Source organism: Herpailurus yagouaroundi, unplaced genomic scaffold, assembly GCF_014898765.1.
Source record: "Herpailurus yagouaroundi ecotype Mexico unplaced genomic scaffold, PumYag 203, whole genome shotgun sequence".
Classification (NCBI taxonomy): Eukaryota; Metazoa; Chordata; class Mammalia; order Carnivora; family Felidae; genus Herpailurus; species Herpailurus yagouaroundi.
In genome coordinates this window covers 2,161,773-2,178,598 of record NW_024412434.1, presented here as the reverse complement: position 1 = coordinate 2,178,598, position 16,826 = coordinate 2,161,773, and the positions used below count along the sequence as shown (strand labels likewise).

General features: G+C 38.9%; 1 protein-coding gene across 17 annotated transcripts in view; it reads left to right on the top strand.

Moving 5' to 3' along the window:
* The first annotated feature begins 1,244 nt into the window (after nucleotides 1-1,244).
* Nucleotides 1,245-16,826, top strand: part of CREM (cAMP responsive element modulator) — a 75,725-nt gene continuing 60,143 nt past the window's right edge. For 4 of the 17 annotated variants that reach the window (XM_040450975.1, XM_040450964.1, XM_040450982.1 and 1 more), the window contains exons 1-2: nucleotides 1,895-2,034; nucleotides 11,110-11,210. In XM_040450975.1, coding sequence (XP_040306909.1) covers nucleotides 11,167-11,210 — 44 coding nt within the window. In that variant the 5' untranslated portion in view covers nucleotides 1,895-2,034; nucleotides 11,110-11,166. Of the gene's footprint in view, nucleotides 1,352-1,891; nucleotides 2,035-2,228; nucleotides 2,439-11,109; nucleotides 11,211-16,826 lie in introns of those variants that run through there. The other 13 variants (XM_040450983.1, XM_040450978.1, XM_040450968.1 and 10 more) reach the window with 7 other exon arrangements.

Below are 16,826 nucleotides of genomic sequence, written 5' to 3'. Positions count from 1 at the left end.
CGACAGACAGTGTGAGTGGGGGAGGATCACAGGGGGGAGTCAGACACAGAATCCAAAGCATGCTCTATGCACTGAGCTATCAGCACAGAGCTGGATGCGGGGATGTGGGGCTTGAACTCAAGAGCCTATGAGATCATGACCTGAGCTGAAGTCAGAGGCTTAAGGGATTGAGCCACCCAGGCACCCCCATTTTAAGCCCTTTAGAATGTGTACTTTGTTAAAGAAATTTAGGAACAAACAAGTAGGTGGAGAACAATGTTCTGGGAAAGAATGATCACAATTTCCCCTCAATCACTTGTAGCTAAAAATCCATTCATCTTGCACTGGTCAACCTTGACCACAATGAATGGTATGATTTTGAGGATTTGGTAATCCTTTTTTATTTCCTTCCCTTCTAATGACCCTCCCCCAAGCTAAAATGAGCTGTATTATGGATGCATAAATATTCAGTGCCAGCCTTGTCTAACTACAGACTTGGTTGTTTTGTAAATTTAATTTGTAAACTCGCTAGTGTTCCTTAAGAAATTACTATTTATCAGGTGGTGATGGGCTTTATCTACTATACTGCAAGGAGGAACTTCAGAATTCTGCTTATATCAATAGGAGGAAGTGAACTTACCAGGTTTTCCTCTTATTTCTGTTAGTATGCATTACAGCTGAAAGTAGTTCAGGTTGGCCAAAAACTGGCAGTGAAGACAGTTCAGAATTTTCTCCCACTCTACGGGGATTGTAATATTTCACAAAGCTTCCCTTTTCTACCTGCTCTACGTTGACAGATTTTTTTTTTCTCAGCAACTTTTCAAGTGGTGTCCTTGACACTGGCTTTGGGCATGACACATTCCTGAGTACTATAAAGTTGGGTGGTAATCATTGTTTGAATTCGTTTTTCCTTAATGTAAAGAGACTTATCTATAGGCTACAAAGCCTCCATTTCTGAGGGCTTACTCAGACTTACAATTCAGTACGTTCTGAGTATGCGTAAGTGGGTTCCTAGTTTATAACGGGTCAGCAACCAACGTTCCTCTTACTGGAAAGCCCTCGGTTTCCACTGGATGAAAACTAAACTCTCCTCTTTTTAAAGGCAGGGATTTTTGCTTGTCACCCAAAGCCTTCCTTTCCTCTGTCACATCTCCAAGTGGGGACTGTCGCTGTTTCTCCACGACACTGACGCACAAAGTCACTGTTGAGGCGGCAGTAGTCTGAGAACAAGCCAGCTGGGTTTCCCAGAAAGCTCAAGTCCAGGACCTAAAAGCGTCTTTCAGAATGGCAGACGCTGCAGGAGCGTGTGAGTGGGGACGCTCCAGGTGTCCGCTCAGCAGCCCCGGGAATCCGCAGGAAGCGCCTCTGGCCGGTAAAGACCCACAACGCCAGCGTACCTCAGCTTGGGTTGGGATGGGAGACGCTCTAGGCCGCAGCCCAGAGAACAAGAGACCTCGAAGCCGAGAACCCAGCACGGCCGTTAGCTTAGTTTGTAATTAACCAGGCTTCCGGCGCACGCGCGGCGGGGCAGCTTCCGGCTTCCAACCCCTCAGGCCCTGCCCTGGACTGGGTCTTCCTCCCGGGGCAGCCTAGTTCCTCCTCCGGCCCCGCCCCCCCAACCTAGTCCTCCTCTCCACCCTTAGGCCCCGCCTCCCTACCGCACTACCACTTAGGCCCCGCCCCCTGGCCCTTCATTCCCCTCCCCACTCCCTCCGTTCCATTTAATTGTTGGATTGTCAGCGCTGCACTCCCGCTGGCGGCCAGCAGGGGGCAGAGTTCGAGCTTGGATTTTTCCGCCGGGCGTCCCCGGGGAAGCAGTCGTGGAGTGGGGGAAGGGAGGGCGGGGCGCGAGGACGCGGTCCGGTCGGCTGCTGCGCTACTTTTGGTCCCGGCTCGGCAGGGAGGCCGCGGCTGCCGCATCAGAGCTGACGTGGGGGCGACGTGGGGCCGGCGCCGGCGCCGGGTTGCTCCTGAGCGGCGGTCGGGCTCGCCGTCTCCACCTCCTCCCGTCCGTAATCAGTGACGAGGTCCGCTACGTAAATCTCATCGCGGCGGGTAAGTGGTGCGTCGGCCGGGACCCACAGACCTAGGAGCCGGCGACGCGGCGCAGGAGGCGGACGCAGGAGGCGGAGCGGCGCCGGGTCGGGGGCGTCGGGGGCGCGGGGTAGCGGGGCCGCCGGAGCCAGCGGGGGGAGCGGGGAGGGCGGGAGCAGCCCGGCCACGGGCGCCGGCTCCGGGGCCACCCGGCGGTGCGGCGGCCGCTCAGTCTCCGGCTCCGCTCGCGGACTGCCTTCGGGTTAGTAGCAGAGCTCTCCCGATAGGACAGCGGGGCTGGTCTGCTCTCTCAGCAATCCTTGACTCCTTTTGAACTTGGTACAAGTTGGACAAGTCTTTCGGAAAAAGCCTTATTGCTCTAATGAGTGTGGTCCTCCCTCTTTGAGAAGAAAAGGAAGCGAGAAGTAAGGACGTTGGTTTTTATTTTCACAGCCGACGATTAGTAGCACTTTTGTCTCAATTTTACGTACTCAGGTTAGATATAAATTAGCGTTAACCCCTTTCTTCTCCGAAACAAGAGTCGGGGAGAGCAGTGTTGAGTCACTGGGTCTTCACACACGATAGACCTGATGATATAGTGCGAAGACTTTTATGATAGCCGAGAAGGAACAAATCCGTGACAGCGAACAGAAATTTAAGGTTTTGTTCTGTACTTTCGACGTTTGCCTTTCTAGAACCACCTAGTAAGATTCCCAGAACTTGCGGAAGAGGGAATAGACACATTATTCACCTTACTGCCTATTACACGTATGCTAGCTAGATCCCTAACTTTGAAATCGCTGAGACGTTTCCTGCACTGCGCTCAGCAGAGCAGCTGTCAGCTTACGATCACATTTTCGGCAGTTTTGACTTACAGGATCAGCCTGAAGGTGACTAAAACTGAGAGAGCCCCTTTTAACAGTACCTCTTACCCACGTAACATCTTAAAATGTCTTCCTTTTCAAGCTTAATTTGGCGGGCTGATGAGAGTGCAGCCAGCTTCCCTTTAGAGAAATACAAACCTAGATGCACAGCGATAGAGGTCCGGTATGAAAATCGTATTAGATTACATTAATAATTCATGTTCTCTGGTTCCCCTCCCCCTTCCCTCCCCTGCCCCGCTTCGGATACCACATTTTTCTCCTGGTCTTGGTCCTATTTTTGGTTAACAAGCTGCTTTCCCTTCACAGTTTTTAAATCTTTGAATTTTTTTCTCCCAAGGAAGGCAAATTGCAAATAGTGTGTTTTGGCCAATAAAAGCTAGGTATTAAAACAATAGTGTTTAAAGAACTGCTTACTGATCCAGATACAACTTTAAAAAAGATATTTAAATGGAAATGGGTTTGATCTTGAATGAGTGAACACTTAAAGCATTGTCATATTAAAATAATTACACAAACATTTTTGGTATGAATCTGTAAATAGATCAGTGTAAGCAGATGCTTTCCCAGTGACTTTGCTGGTCAACCTGGTATCGTTTTGGTGAGTGTGAAGTTGTAATTATACCGATGTTTGTGTACATTATCTTGTAAGAGTATATGAATAAATTTTTATTCAATGTATAAACACAGAGGAGCTCTTCAGTGTTTGTTTTTGCATTGTCCTGGAAAGTTAATAAAATTTGCTTCTACTGATGAATTTAACAAACTCCAGACTCCATGGACCACTTTAGTTTCCTACTGAGGCAAGTCGTTACATGATCAAAATATGAAATCTTGTTTAGAATTCTGGCCATTTCATGAAAAGTAGGTTATTAACATACATAAGGAATCCTGACTGAAACTTGACTAGTATATTACATATATTTCTGATCTGTTTTCTCCAACTTGATATTCTCTCCAAGTGAATAATGAGCCAGAAAATTGAGCCAGGTTTATTGTTGAAGTGGTAGTCCGTTGGAAAGCACTCAAATGCCCTTTTCCATATAGACAGATTTTTTTAAGTAAAACTGAAGAATCCTAACACTCAACAGCTGAACCTTTGATATTTTGACATGTAATCAACATTGGTCATTAAGGAAATAAGCCTGAAATATCTTTGAATTCTGTTAAGTATTTTCTGTTGAACTAATGGATTCCATATATGTATTAAAAAGTCAACTTTGAGAAGAGTTATTGTACATTGAATGCAGTTTCAATATTATCAATACAGATAGATTATACAAGTAAAGATTTCAGGGAAAGTTTCTCATCCAGTACACATAGGTAGAAAGAAACATTTTAAATCATTTTGTTAGCTTCCTTTTAGAGACTATACAAGATATTGTAATATATTTAAAATACTTTCTATCCTGAGAACTGTGCAATAAAGAGTGCACTGTTCTTAAGAGTAAATCCTTTCACACATGGGTTTTCTTTTTCTGATGCTTTAGGATATCCAGGAGAGAATAAGGGAGAGTGAAGAGGAAAACCCAAGGATAACACTAAGTGTGATTTTATCCCACTAAGTGGAATATTACTTATGAAGACAACTTAAGTCTTATTGGTATAATTCAGTTATAGCAAAGTTTAAAAAGTAAAATATCGATCTTGCACATCTTTTGATTGACCTTGCCAGGAGTGTTAGAGGAAATTGTCAGCAAGGTGAATGTAAAACAGTTTTGAGGAAAAGCATAATCTAGGAAGTTATGTGGGAATTTTGCTTAAAGTCTATTGGAATAACTCACTGGTTAGGGCGGATACTTGCCTCCGAGAAACCTCGCTAGGAGCTCTTTTGTGAGGCTGTTTTGAAGTATTACAGCTCTCCCAAAGTGGGAAGCATCTTCATGCATATTTTCTGAACACTGATAACCAGACCAATTAAATGTCAAAATCATGTGAAATTCTTTTTTTTTTTCATTTTTTAAATTTTTATTTATTTATTTTTTTTTTGAGAAAGAGAGCACAAGCAGGGGAGAGGCAGAGAGAGAGGGAGACACAGAATCCGAAGCAGGCTCCAGGCTCTGAGCTGTCAGCACAGAGCCAAACGAAGAGCTTGAACTCATGAACTGCTAGATCATGACGTGCGCTGGATGGAGTCAGATGCTTAAATGACTGAGCCACCCGGGTGCCCCAAAACCATATGAAATTCTAACAATGGAGCTCGTGTGATTCTGATATTTTACTTTGAGAATTTCATAAAATGAACGCAGTTTTTTCAGTTACCTTATTAAAACTTTGTTTTTAAACACAGCAGACTTAAATTTAGACTATCCAAACTCAAAGTCAAATGTCATACAGTTTTGCTCATAATCTCAAATAGCCTCAATTTTTTTCATTGATAGCCCAAAATGATTTTTTTTTTTTTTTGCTTAGAAATGTTTTAAACTGGAATTTGTGTCCTAGCATTGATATGATAAAAGCTTCTAGCTCAAGTGTTGGAAAACTGTATCATGCATAAAGACCAATATACTGTATGTGGACAGTTGGGATGCGTTTGCTCTTCTTTATACTGATGGAGAAAATAAATTTAACACATTTAAATATGTTTCAGCACTTTGAAAGGTAGCAGTTTTGTTCATATACACAAAATAGGACCTATCTAGTTAAGTATAATAACGTTGAAATTCCTTTCTCTAAGTTTTAACTAATTCAAGTGTCTTATCTACTCTTTCCCAGATTTACTAGTCACTGGAGTTGTATTTCATGTAGATAAGTATTTAAAATGTATTTAAAGTGCAGTAATATGATGCTGAACAAGAAAGCCCTGCAATGACTCTAGTCAAGCAAATAGCTCCCACAGAAGATTTTTAAATTTTATTTCCTTCCCTGAACTGGTGGTAGTGAAGAGGGTGGTATTTGGAGAGATGGAGGTAGGCGATGATTATTTGAATTTTTTCATTTCCTCCCCAGCAGCCAATTTTGCTGTTCATTGACTGTCAAATAGCCAAAGGCAGGTGCCCGGTGGGGAGTAAATTGAGAAAGTGATACTGAAATATCACTCTATAAAATTTGGTGATTTTATAGAGTTAAGATTTCTTAGACAGTAGCTCTCTGAAGCAGTTAAATTGGAGTGGCCTTGAATCTGTATTAAAAAACCACTTGATGTTCTGTTTGATTCATGTTTAAAATATTAAAGACATTATTTACAAGTGTTTCAATTATTTCTAAGTACTGTTCCTGGGTACTTCTGTTTTTACACAAAAGTGTAAAGAATGTTATTGGAAAGTTATTTTAACTTTGTGTCACAATGATTACAAAACTTTAAAAGTGGTATAATGTCTAGTTACTGCTATCCCACTTTGTTTTTCCTGGATTCTCCTTCACCTAAAATGCACAACAAGCGTAGGTTCATCAGTGTCAACTTAAGGTATTTGGCTTTTTGGAATTAGTTCTCGCTTCTAGCCAGCCCTACCTTTCCCTAACTTTTTAATCGTCATGATTGAAAAGAACCAGCTTTATATGCACTTCTATTCTTCTTCCCTTATCTTTCAAACCTTACTTGCTGTTCGTATTTAAATCATGACTAACCTATGGAGATCTCCTACTTTCCCAAGGAAGTAACACCTTGCTTCATCCCAGAACCAGAGAAACATTGTATTTTTCTGTGGTCTCTCTTTCTGCTTCCATAAGAGGGTATACTGCCTTTTATTCCATGTTCTTTTCTTTTTATTTTGACCCTAGTCCAAAAGCAGGACTTTTTTTTTAAAGGAACTTGCCTTTATTGTCTTTCCAAGGCATTCAACTTAGTTTTCATAGAAGCAGCTCTCCTTTTTAAATCTTTTAAATCTATTTAATAATTTAATCTAACATGATATTTAACAATATCAAAATTACAATAGTAAGTATGGCTGGCATAATCAAGTCTGGTGATAAATATGACTAACTCCACAGCTGTTAGGAAGAGAAGTGCTTGGGAACACTAGAGAATAACTTGTGGACGTTACAACGTTTTAGGTTTTATAGAAGAAATGGAGAACATTGGCTAATAACAGAGAGTTGGTTGGGGAGGAGGAAGTTGGTTAGGTAAGCTTTTATATTCTAGTAAAGTTGCTCAAGAAGTTTGATTCTTACATAAACCTGATTTTTCCAAAAAGTTAAATCAAGATAGAATGTAATTAACCACAGCATGGTAGATACTCAGATTTTGTAAGTGTAAATATAATGCTGTTTTTCTCTAATCAGCATATCTTAAATCCCTGTTCTGGAGAGCTCTATATTAAGGGGTATTTGAAGCAATGAAATTAATTGAATCTGTACGCTGGAGAATGAATAGAACAACACACTGATGAAGAGTAAGGTGAATGTCAAATGTTATTTTGGTATTCAAACCTAATATATGATAGGAAATTTTTATCAGTGTAAGTGGTTTTTCTCCAGATACAGCACAGAAATTCACATATAGGCAAAGATTTTTTAACTCATTTTCTCCCTTAATATAAGCTCTTATTTGTCTATAAAAAACTAATCTGTGATGGGCTTTCTACTCTAAAAGAGATAATTTCTTTAGCAGATAGGACCTTAAAATTATTTTTGTAGAAAATTGGTAGTATACAGGACATTTCATCAGTACCCTTTGTGACTTTTAGGCATAAGGAGATCAGCTTAAAAATGATAACCTCAGACTATATCATGAAATATGATGAATTCAAGTGGTATGTTTTAGGCTAAGTAGAATATTTATCATATTAAGCTCAGTATGAGAACACATTCGGATATTTGTGCTCAAAACCATTCAGGTGTTTGGGTATGTGGGAGCAGGGGATGCTAAGTCAATCCTTGTCTACCCAAGGATAGCATGTTCTAGGACATTAAAACCAGATTTTGGATGAGATCAATAGTATACAGCTAAGTTTTTCAAAGTATGCATAGTTTATGCTTTAGTAAAATGGGATCACCTGGTTTACAAATCCCCACAAGGTAATTTTGGACTTGGAAAATTGATGTAATGGAAAGGTTTGGTATACTTTAAAATCTGAATGCTTTTGCAACAAACTTTATGAAGCCTCTACCAAATACCTCAAATTATAATGTCAGAACTTTGGCTATATATATACATATATATATTTTAATTTTTTTAATGTTCATTGATTTTTGAGAGAGAGAGACAGAGTGTAAGCAGGGGAGGGGCAGAGAGAGAGAGGGAGACATAGAATCTGAAACAGGCTCTAGGCTCTGAGCTGTCAGCACAGAGCCCAACGTCGGGCTCGAACTCACGAGCTGTGAGATCATGACCTGAGCTGAAGTTGGACACTTAACCAACTGAGCCACCCAGGGGCCCTGAACTTTGGCTATTTATTAAGGCAAGGGGTCTATTGGAGGATTTTGAATAAGGAAATAAATAGCATGTTTGGATTTGCATTTTGAGTAGAGTGTTGTGGTCTAGTGGAGTGGATTAAGAGGGGTGAGGGAGAGGTTTAGTGAAGTTATTATAGGGAGAGATGAATTGCTTTATAGGGAGGCAGTTATTGCTTTAATCATGTCAAATAATAAGTTTCAGAACTAAAGGAGTGGCAGTGAGGACAGAGAATACAGCAGAGTCAAGATACAGGAGACATATTTATTGAGGCCCATTAAGGTAATGGTCCTTGCTTATATTCCAAGCACAGTTAGACATTTGTGTTTATTATTTACATTTTCTCCTCACAACAAGATCTCCATTTGACAGGAAAGAATGCTTGGAGAAGTTTCTTTTTTTTTTTTTTTTTTTTAAATTTTTTTTTTCAACATTTATTTATTTTTGCGACAGAGAGAGACAGAGGATGAACGGGGGAGGGGCAGAGAGAGAGGGAGACACAGAATCGGAAACAGGCTCCAGGCTCTGAGCCATCAGCCCAGAGCCCAACGCGGGGCTCGAACGCACGGACTGCGAGATCCTGACCTGGCTGAAGTCGGACGCTGAACCGACTGCGCCACCCAGGCGCCCCCTTGGAGAAGTTTCTAATTGTCTGAGCTCATATAGCTAATAAGCAATAGAACTCAGGTTGACTGTTAATAGTGTGTTTTTATACCACACATTGTTGCTACTAGGCCATGTTGGAGGACTCCCAGATTGGGTAGCTGGGGTGGCTGAGGCAGTGTTGATGTCAGTCACTAAGATAAGAGTACAGCAAGAGGAAAGATTTGAACATTTGGGGCTTGAGGATCTGTGAGCAAACCATTAAGAGATATATCTAAAGGCAGGTACATATGGATTGGAGCTCAGGAGAGAAAAGTGTAAGCTGGATATGAAATCTGAGATCTATCAAGTAAGGATGAAGTAAGCCTAGGGAGTGTGGGGGGGAGAATTTTATGATGGGAAGCCTGGGAATACCAGCCTTTACAGAGTGGCCAAAGAAGACTGAGGACAAAGGGCTGGATAATTTGGAAGAAAAGCATGAACACGATGTCCTAAAGAGTTCAAGGAGGACAAAATTTGTGGAGTAGGAAACACTGTAGGAATATAAAGATAGGGACTAGAAAGCATCCTTTTAGATTTGGCAAGCAGGCAGTCAATCTATGATGATTTCTTAGACAGTAGTTGTGAAGAAATCATTCTTTGATAAGCCTGAGTCAGAATCAGTTTCATCTGATGGTCATTATTTGGGTACGAGACTAGTCATTTTCTCATTTTCTCTTGATATCTGTGGTGGCCGAAGCTTGTACTTTATTCAATGCTGATTGCCCCTGGGAAGAGCAAGTGGGTGGCTGTTCCTGGACTTTAGTGAATACCTTTTGCTACTTTTTGAATTCTGAACCATAAGAATTTATTACTAAGTCAGAAATTAAACAAAGAAAATGGTATTTCCAAGAGAAAGATAGAAATTAGTAGTTTACTTCTCTCTCTCTTTATTATTCAAATAATGTTATTAGTATTCTTTGTTTAAATGTCTGTCTCCCTCATTAAAATGCAATCTCCTGGAGAGTGGGGACATTTTATCATTTGAATGGTCTGGCATATCATGGGTGCCAATCACTGTTTAATAAATAAATGGTCCCTGCCTTTAGGTTACACAATTTTTATGGAAGGTTAAGATGTCCCCATGTAAAACGACAGTAGAGTATAGCAGAATAAGATTTAATCCAAAGGACAGCGCCATCCTCGCTTTTTGTTCATGTTGTAAGCAGCCTGGTTCAAATGACCATCTCCTGTTGTCCCTATGCTGGGAGATGGGGGACAGATGGTAGCCATAACCATTGCCCTAGTGCCCTTAGGCCAACCTGCCCACTCAGTTTTAAAAGGACACCATTTTAGAGGGGGCCACTTAGGAGGGAACCCTGAAAGCAGTATGTCTGTAGCTAAGCACAACCATTGCTGTTGAAGATGCCTAGAAGATACTTAGGGCTGTGGACATTTGTCTTTTCCACTTCTAAAATAAGCGCTCCCAATTCCTTTGTCTTTTTCTTTGCCAGTTTTACTTCATATTTTTAAAGGATATTAGTAACAAAAAATGGGTTTTAATTGGTAGAGTGTCTAAAACAACTTTTTAAATGGATTGAAGGCTAGTGGAGGAGATTTTAAAGGAACTGGTAATATTTTACTTAGAGTTAAAATTCTTTGACAAAAGCCAATTTTGACGGGCATCTGGGTGGCTCAGTTGGTTGTGTCTGACTCTTGATTTCCACTCAGGTCATGATCTCACAGTTCATGAGATAGAGCACCTCATTGGGCTCTATGCTGACAGTGTATAGCCTGCTTGGGATTCTCTCTTTCTCCCTCTATCCGGCTCATGAGCGCATGTGCGTGCTCTCTCACTCTCTCAAAATAAATAAACTTAAAAAAAAAAAGCCAGTGTTAAATTTAAGGTAAATAAAAAATGGTTGACAAATTTGTTGCAGTGGAATGAAATTTAAGTAAATGATAAATTCACTCCATTTATTAAGTGATTATTAAAATATAGCTGATTCCATGAACTATATGTAGCATGTATTAAATGATTTAGACAACACTACTTTCTCTTTGGTAGAAAATAACCTGATAAATAGCTCATGATTTATGTTTTAAATTTTTTTCCTAGAACAAAATTGCATAGAAGTGAGATTGAAAAAAAAATACACACTTGTTTTCAGCTTTCTATTCTTTTTTTTCAGTTTTATAGAAATTAGGATATTCACGGGTATTCTGTTATCGTTTTGAGAGACTTTTTTTAAAAAATAAAATGTTATGATCTCCCAATTCAACATCATAATTTTTCTGCAGGATAAATAAAGAAGAAAACGGGGAAGGAACAAAGCATTGATTACAAATGTCTTAATAATGAGCAAATGTGGCAGGAAAAAATATATTAAGACAAATCTAAGGTAGGTGGATATATGTTTTTTGTTCTTTTGAAAATTTTGCTTAGGTAAAAGTTAAAATAATGGATAAGTGAATAATGTATATATGTTAACATGCATCCATAAATGTATATGTATGTGTATATGTGTATATTATACTAATAGAGAATGGTAGTGTGTACCCAAAGTGGTCAGCCATTCAATTAAGACATTCATTCATCTTCTACCCTGTACTGTGCTAGGCAATGGGGGGAGCAGCGAACCTTTTACATTCAGCTTTTTTTTGCATGCTGCCCTTTTCATTTAGAAAGGAGACCATGTATAAGGATGTGGACAGAGTCTTAGTTTTTTTCCTTGCCTTTAAGCTATGCTTATACCTAACGTAAAACAAAACAAAGTCTCTACCATATTTTTACAAAATCCATATAGAGTTTTTCAAGTTTTCTTTTGGCTGCTTTCAGAGACCTTCTGGTTCATTTGTTGGATCTAGCTTTAAAAAGAAAATACATTTTCTATGACATTTTATGTAAAACTCTTCACAAAGAATAGATAGAACTAATACTTTTTCCTTTTGCAGCTGGATTCTATTTTTAAAATTTTACAAGTGGAAATATAGTTGTTCTGCAGTGTAGTTTGTCTTTGCAAATGGAATACAACTAAGCTTTTAGAAGTTTATTAGTTAATCAAACACTTTAATTAGGCAACTGCCTTTGTCTTATTTTTCATTTAGGTATATTTGACCTATATTTCCTTTTCTCTTTGTTTTCTTTTAAAAACACTTTCATAAGTACCATGATAGCATCCCTTTAAAATGTTTTTCCTTTTTCTTCTGATTTTTCCTTCTACTAAATGTTTTATATGTTCTTGATACAAAAGGATCCTAAATAACCCTGGTCATTAATTGCCTCGGTATTTCTATAATTATAAATATAATTTTATGAATATATGCCTTCGTTTTCATTTCTAGAAGGTATATAATAGGTTGTCTACCTATTGTGTTGTACTGTACAAATAGTACTCTACTGCTGTACTTCAGAAGTTATTGCAGTGTGATGTAGTTCTATTAAAGTTCTGGAAAATAACAGAGTAAGTAAACAAATACAGGTCTCTCCCTCTGAAAGTAGTTCAGCCTAGAAGTCTTTGAAAGTTGTGCTAATGGATGGATCTTATTATTTTAAGACATAGCTATATTAACATTTTATTAAACTGAATCCTGATATATTCAGAGCATATTGGGGTAACATTTATTTTTCTATCAAAGAAGAAAATGGTTTGCATTTCAGAAGAAATTTAACCTTCATAAAAAAAGTATATGTTACTACTATTAATCATTTATAAATTCAAATATGCCCATTTTAACAATCCTTATCTGTTTTTTAGAATTGTGGAACCAACTACTTGCCAGTATTTTGCTTGCTATTAGTTTATAGTGCTTAATGGACTTTTGTTTTTTTAGTTTTTTATTATCTTCTATGTCTTATTTTTAAATATTGTATAATTTATAATTACTAATTGGTCTTTCTCTCTAATAAGGATTATTATTTAAGATTAAAATATTGCTTGGGGCACCTGGGTGGCTCAGTCAGTTGGGCGTCCGACTTCAGCTCGGGTCATGATCTCACAGTCCATGAGTTTGAGCCCCGCGTAGGGCTCTGTGCTGACAGCTCAGAGCCTGGAGCCTGCTTTGGATTCTGTGCCTCCCTCTCTCTCTGCCCCTCCCCTGCTCATGATCTGTCTCTCTCTGTCTCAAAAATAAATAAAAACATTAAAAAAATTTAAAAGATTAAAATATTGCTTAATTAATTTATAGATTATTAACTATAGTGCAACTATGTTTAATATTGATAGAAAATGAGATTTTAGGGAACATACCTTATGATACCTCTCTTCAATTTTAACTATAAAATACATAATGAACAATGAAGGATTATAATGGATTTTTCTCTTACACTTTATTTAAAAAAATTTTTTTTTAATCTTTCTTTTTGACAGAGAGAGAGAGAGAGAGAGAGAGAGAGAGAGAGAGCGCAAGTGGGTTAGAGGCAGAGAGGGAGACACAGAATGTGAAGCAGGTTCCAGGCTCTGAGCTGTCAGTACAAAGCAAACTCATGAACCATGAGATCATGAGCTGAACCGAAGTCGGACGCTTAACCGACTGAGCCACCCAGGCACCCCTCTCTTATACTTTATAGATGAATTATGTTTGGACTAGTGAGGCTGATTTACAGGTGTTAGGATTTTGTGTACATCATTTATACTGAGTTCTGGGTCCTGTATCTCCTGCTGGGATACTGTTTGAAAATGCTTAGTATAGTGCTTGACCCATATTCAACATTTAACTCTTAGTTGACTCTTCTTCCCTGAGTCCTGGGGTTGGTTTTTAGTGGGTTTAGGAGAAGAGTTGTACTAGAAAACAGTTGGATATTGACAGTAGAATAAAATTGCTTGAAAATGATAAAGTATGTATTTTAAATTGATAGTGCTGGGTTTACTCTCCTGTAAATGATTTTTACCTTCAAATAAATAGATTTTATTTTATTTTTTAATATGCTTTTATTTTTTATTTTTAAAGTAATCTCTGCACTTAGTGTGGGGCTCAAACTCATGGCCCTGAGACCAAGCGTTGCATGCTTTTTTGACTGAGCCAGCCAGGTGCCCCTCAAATAAATTGATTTTAGTATCAAACTTTTACTGAATGATCTGTACTGGGCATTATACTAGGCATTCCTGAAGAATACAAATGGTATAAAATTAGATCCCCTATATGCCAGTGTAAAAACAAAGCATGTCTGGATGAAGATTATAACAACAGTTGCAGCATACTCAAAAGCACATCTTTATTATAAAATGTTGCCTAAACTGGAATGCCCAGAACACTAAATGTGGAAGGAACCCTAGAGTCATAATCATAAGACTTCTTGTTCACTCTCTGTCATGCTACGTATTATGTACCCTATAGAAAGTCACTTGATCTCTCTAAACTGTACTTTTATCATTTTAGTGACATCTGACAGTTGCATAGTCTTCCCAAAAGTTGATTAGTTTATTTAACAATTATGGTAGATTCTGTAGTAGGCACTAGGAATACATTGAAGTATAAAATGTAATCCCTGTCCTTGAGCTTCTTACACTAGTGTTAGTACTTTGTGAACAAATGTATTCTATGCTAGACAAGTGCTATAATGGAAGTACTGCATAAAATCCTTTGGGAACTCAGAAAAGAACAACTAATTCTGTCCACGGCTGTTAGAATAGGCTTTTGAAAGATGGTGCCCTTCAGCCAGGCCTTGAAAAACTAGTAAGAATTTGCCTATTGGACAAAGAATGGATGAAGGGTATTTCAGGAAAAGGGAAGAACAGATAGCAAAGATTAGAACTGGGGGAATAGGATGTTTACTTGAAAGAAATGGCTTATGAGGAGGCTGGAATAGAGAATGTGGGAAAGAATAGAGTGACTGGAAATCAGGCCATAAAAGTGAAATGGAGTTGCATTGTGAAAGAGATTGAATGGCAGTTTGGTTTGGTTTGGTAATTGAGAGTATGGACTTTGGAAAAAGACCTTAGTTTAGAACCTGGCTACGCCACCCAAAACTTTGATGGTAAGATCAGATTCTTAACTTCCTTATATTTGCTTTTTATCTCTAAAAGAAGAACTAACTATACAGGTCTTATAAAGTTGTTAAGGATTAAAACTAGCATGATTTTACCGCATGGTAGGCACCAACTAATAGTTGTGGTTATGATTATCATAAGAACTTTCAATTTTATCCTACAGTCAATAGGGAGCTACTAAAGACGTTTAAGCAGAGTAGTATTTTAAGCAGAAATGTATGCTTGAGAAAGGGAACTGTTAGCAGGGGTTGGAGTAGGGAGATTGAGTGGTGGTGGAGAAAGGGATTAACTTGTTCGTTAGTAGGTACAGTCATCACACTTGGTAATAACACTGTAGGGAATGAAAGAGAGTCTCACAGATGACACCCAGCTTTTCAACTGAGCAATTGGATGGATGGTGAGGCCCCATTTTCTGAGGTAAGAAACTCAGAAAAGGAACATATTTGTGGAGGAATAAGAGGAAGTTAGTTTTGGATCCAGTGAGTTTGAGGTACCTGTAGGGCACCTATTTGGAGATGTTAGGCATTCGAATATATGATTTTGGAATTAAAGAGAGACCTCTGGGCTGGAGATCTAGATTTGAGAGTGATAACCCTGAAGCTTGGTGTTTGAATCTAGAAAAATGGATGACAATACCCAGAGGGAGATTTGAGAGTGAGGTGAGAAGGCAAAACAGATTCCTGAAGACATGCAGTGTGAAGGTTAACATTGAGTAAGGGGAGGAATTAATTAGCAAAGGAGCTTGTGGAATTGTCAGAGAATCTGATGAGAGCAGAAAATGCAGTATAATGACATCAAGATAGAGTTTAAGAAGGAGGATATCAACAGTTTGGAATACTGTTGAGGGATCAAACCAGATAGGACTTAAAATGAACATTAGATTTAGTGACAGAGATTGGTTACCTTCACTAGAGAAGTTTAGTGAAGCAGAAGTCAGTTTAGGGTTGTGTAGGAACAGGTGAGAGGTAAAGAAATGGGATAGTGTTGGGGCGCTTGTGTGGCTCAAACAGCTGACTCTTGGTTTCGGCTCAGGTCATGATCTCACAGTTCTGTGGGTTCAAGCTCCACATTAGGCTCTGTGCTGACAATGTGAAGCCTGCTTGGGATTCTCTCTCTCCCTTTCTTTCTATTCCTCCCCTGTTCACACTGTGTCTGTCTTTCTCAAAAAAATATATAAACTTTAAAAAAAGAAAGAAAGAAATGGACATAGTGTTGGTAATTCTTTAGTTTAGCAGTGAGAGGAAGAAGAGACATTCAAGGGAATAGTTAGAAAAGAACTTCTGGTTCAGTGTGTGTGTGTGTTTGAGATTGAAGAGATTTGAATAGGTTTAAATCTTGATAGGAGGAAACCATTGGAGAGGGGAGAGGATAGTTGATACTATAGTGCCTAGAGATCCAGAGGATAGATACAAGAGTTTAAGAGTGGGGAGGCAGGAGGCAAGGTAAAATAGTGGGTATACAGGTAAGTGGTTTTTGATATGGTACCAGGATATTGAGGGAGTACTCATCTGAAACAGGAAGCAAGGTCTTACATTGAGTGTAGGTGAGCTCAGGGATTTGAGAAGAGGGAGAAACATTTGAAAGAGTTGTACAGAATGGGAAAGTAAGTTCACTAGGGAAACAGTAAGATTGCTTCCCATTTGAGGTTAAAAACCATGAATTCAATAGCCTTAATAATATTGTTTTATAATTTTATTCAGTATTGTTCATAGAGTCATAGAGGAGATTGAATTGGTTTTATCTGAAATTGGTATTTACTAGGCAGATACAACAAAAAGAAAAGGGACAAGAGAATTTAGAGTATTGGGAGACAGTAATTGAAATGAGAAACCATGGATTCTAAGCTGAGTAGGATGAGATATGAAGAAAGGGGGCAGCTGATGGAAAGGGAGAAAGTGGTCTGGAGATCTCAGTGTGGTGGAACAACAGGTGTGATGGGAGTAATCAAGGGTGGGTATCACCTGGGAGAATAGAATGTTGTAGTTAGGGTGGGATGTCAGAATCATTTCATAGGTGGAATAGTTTGGG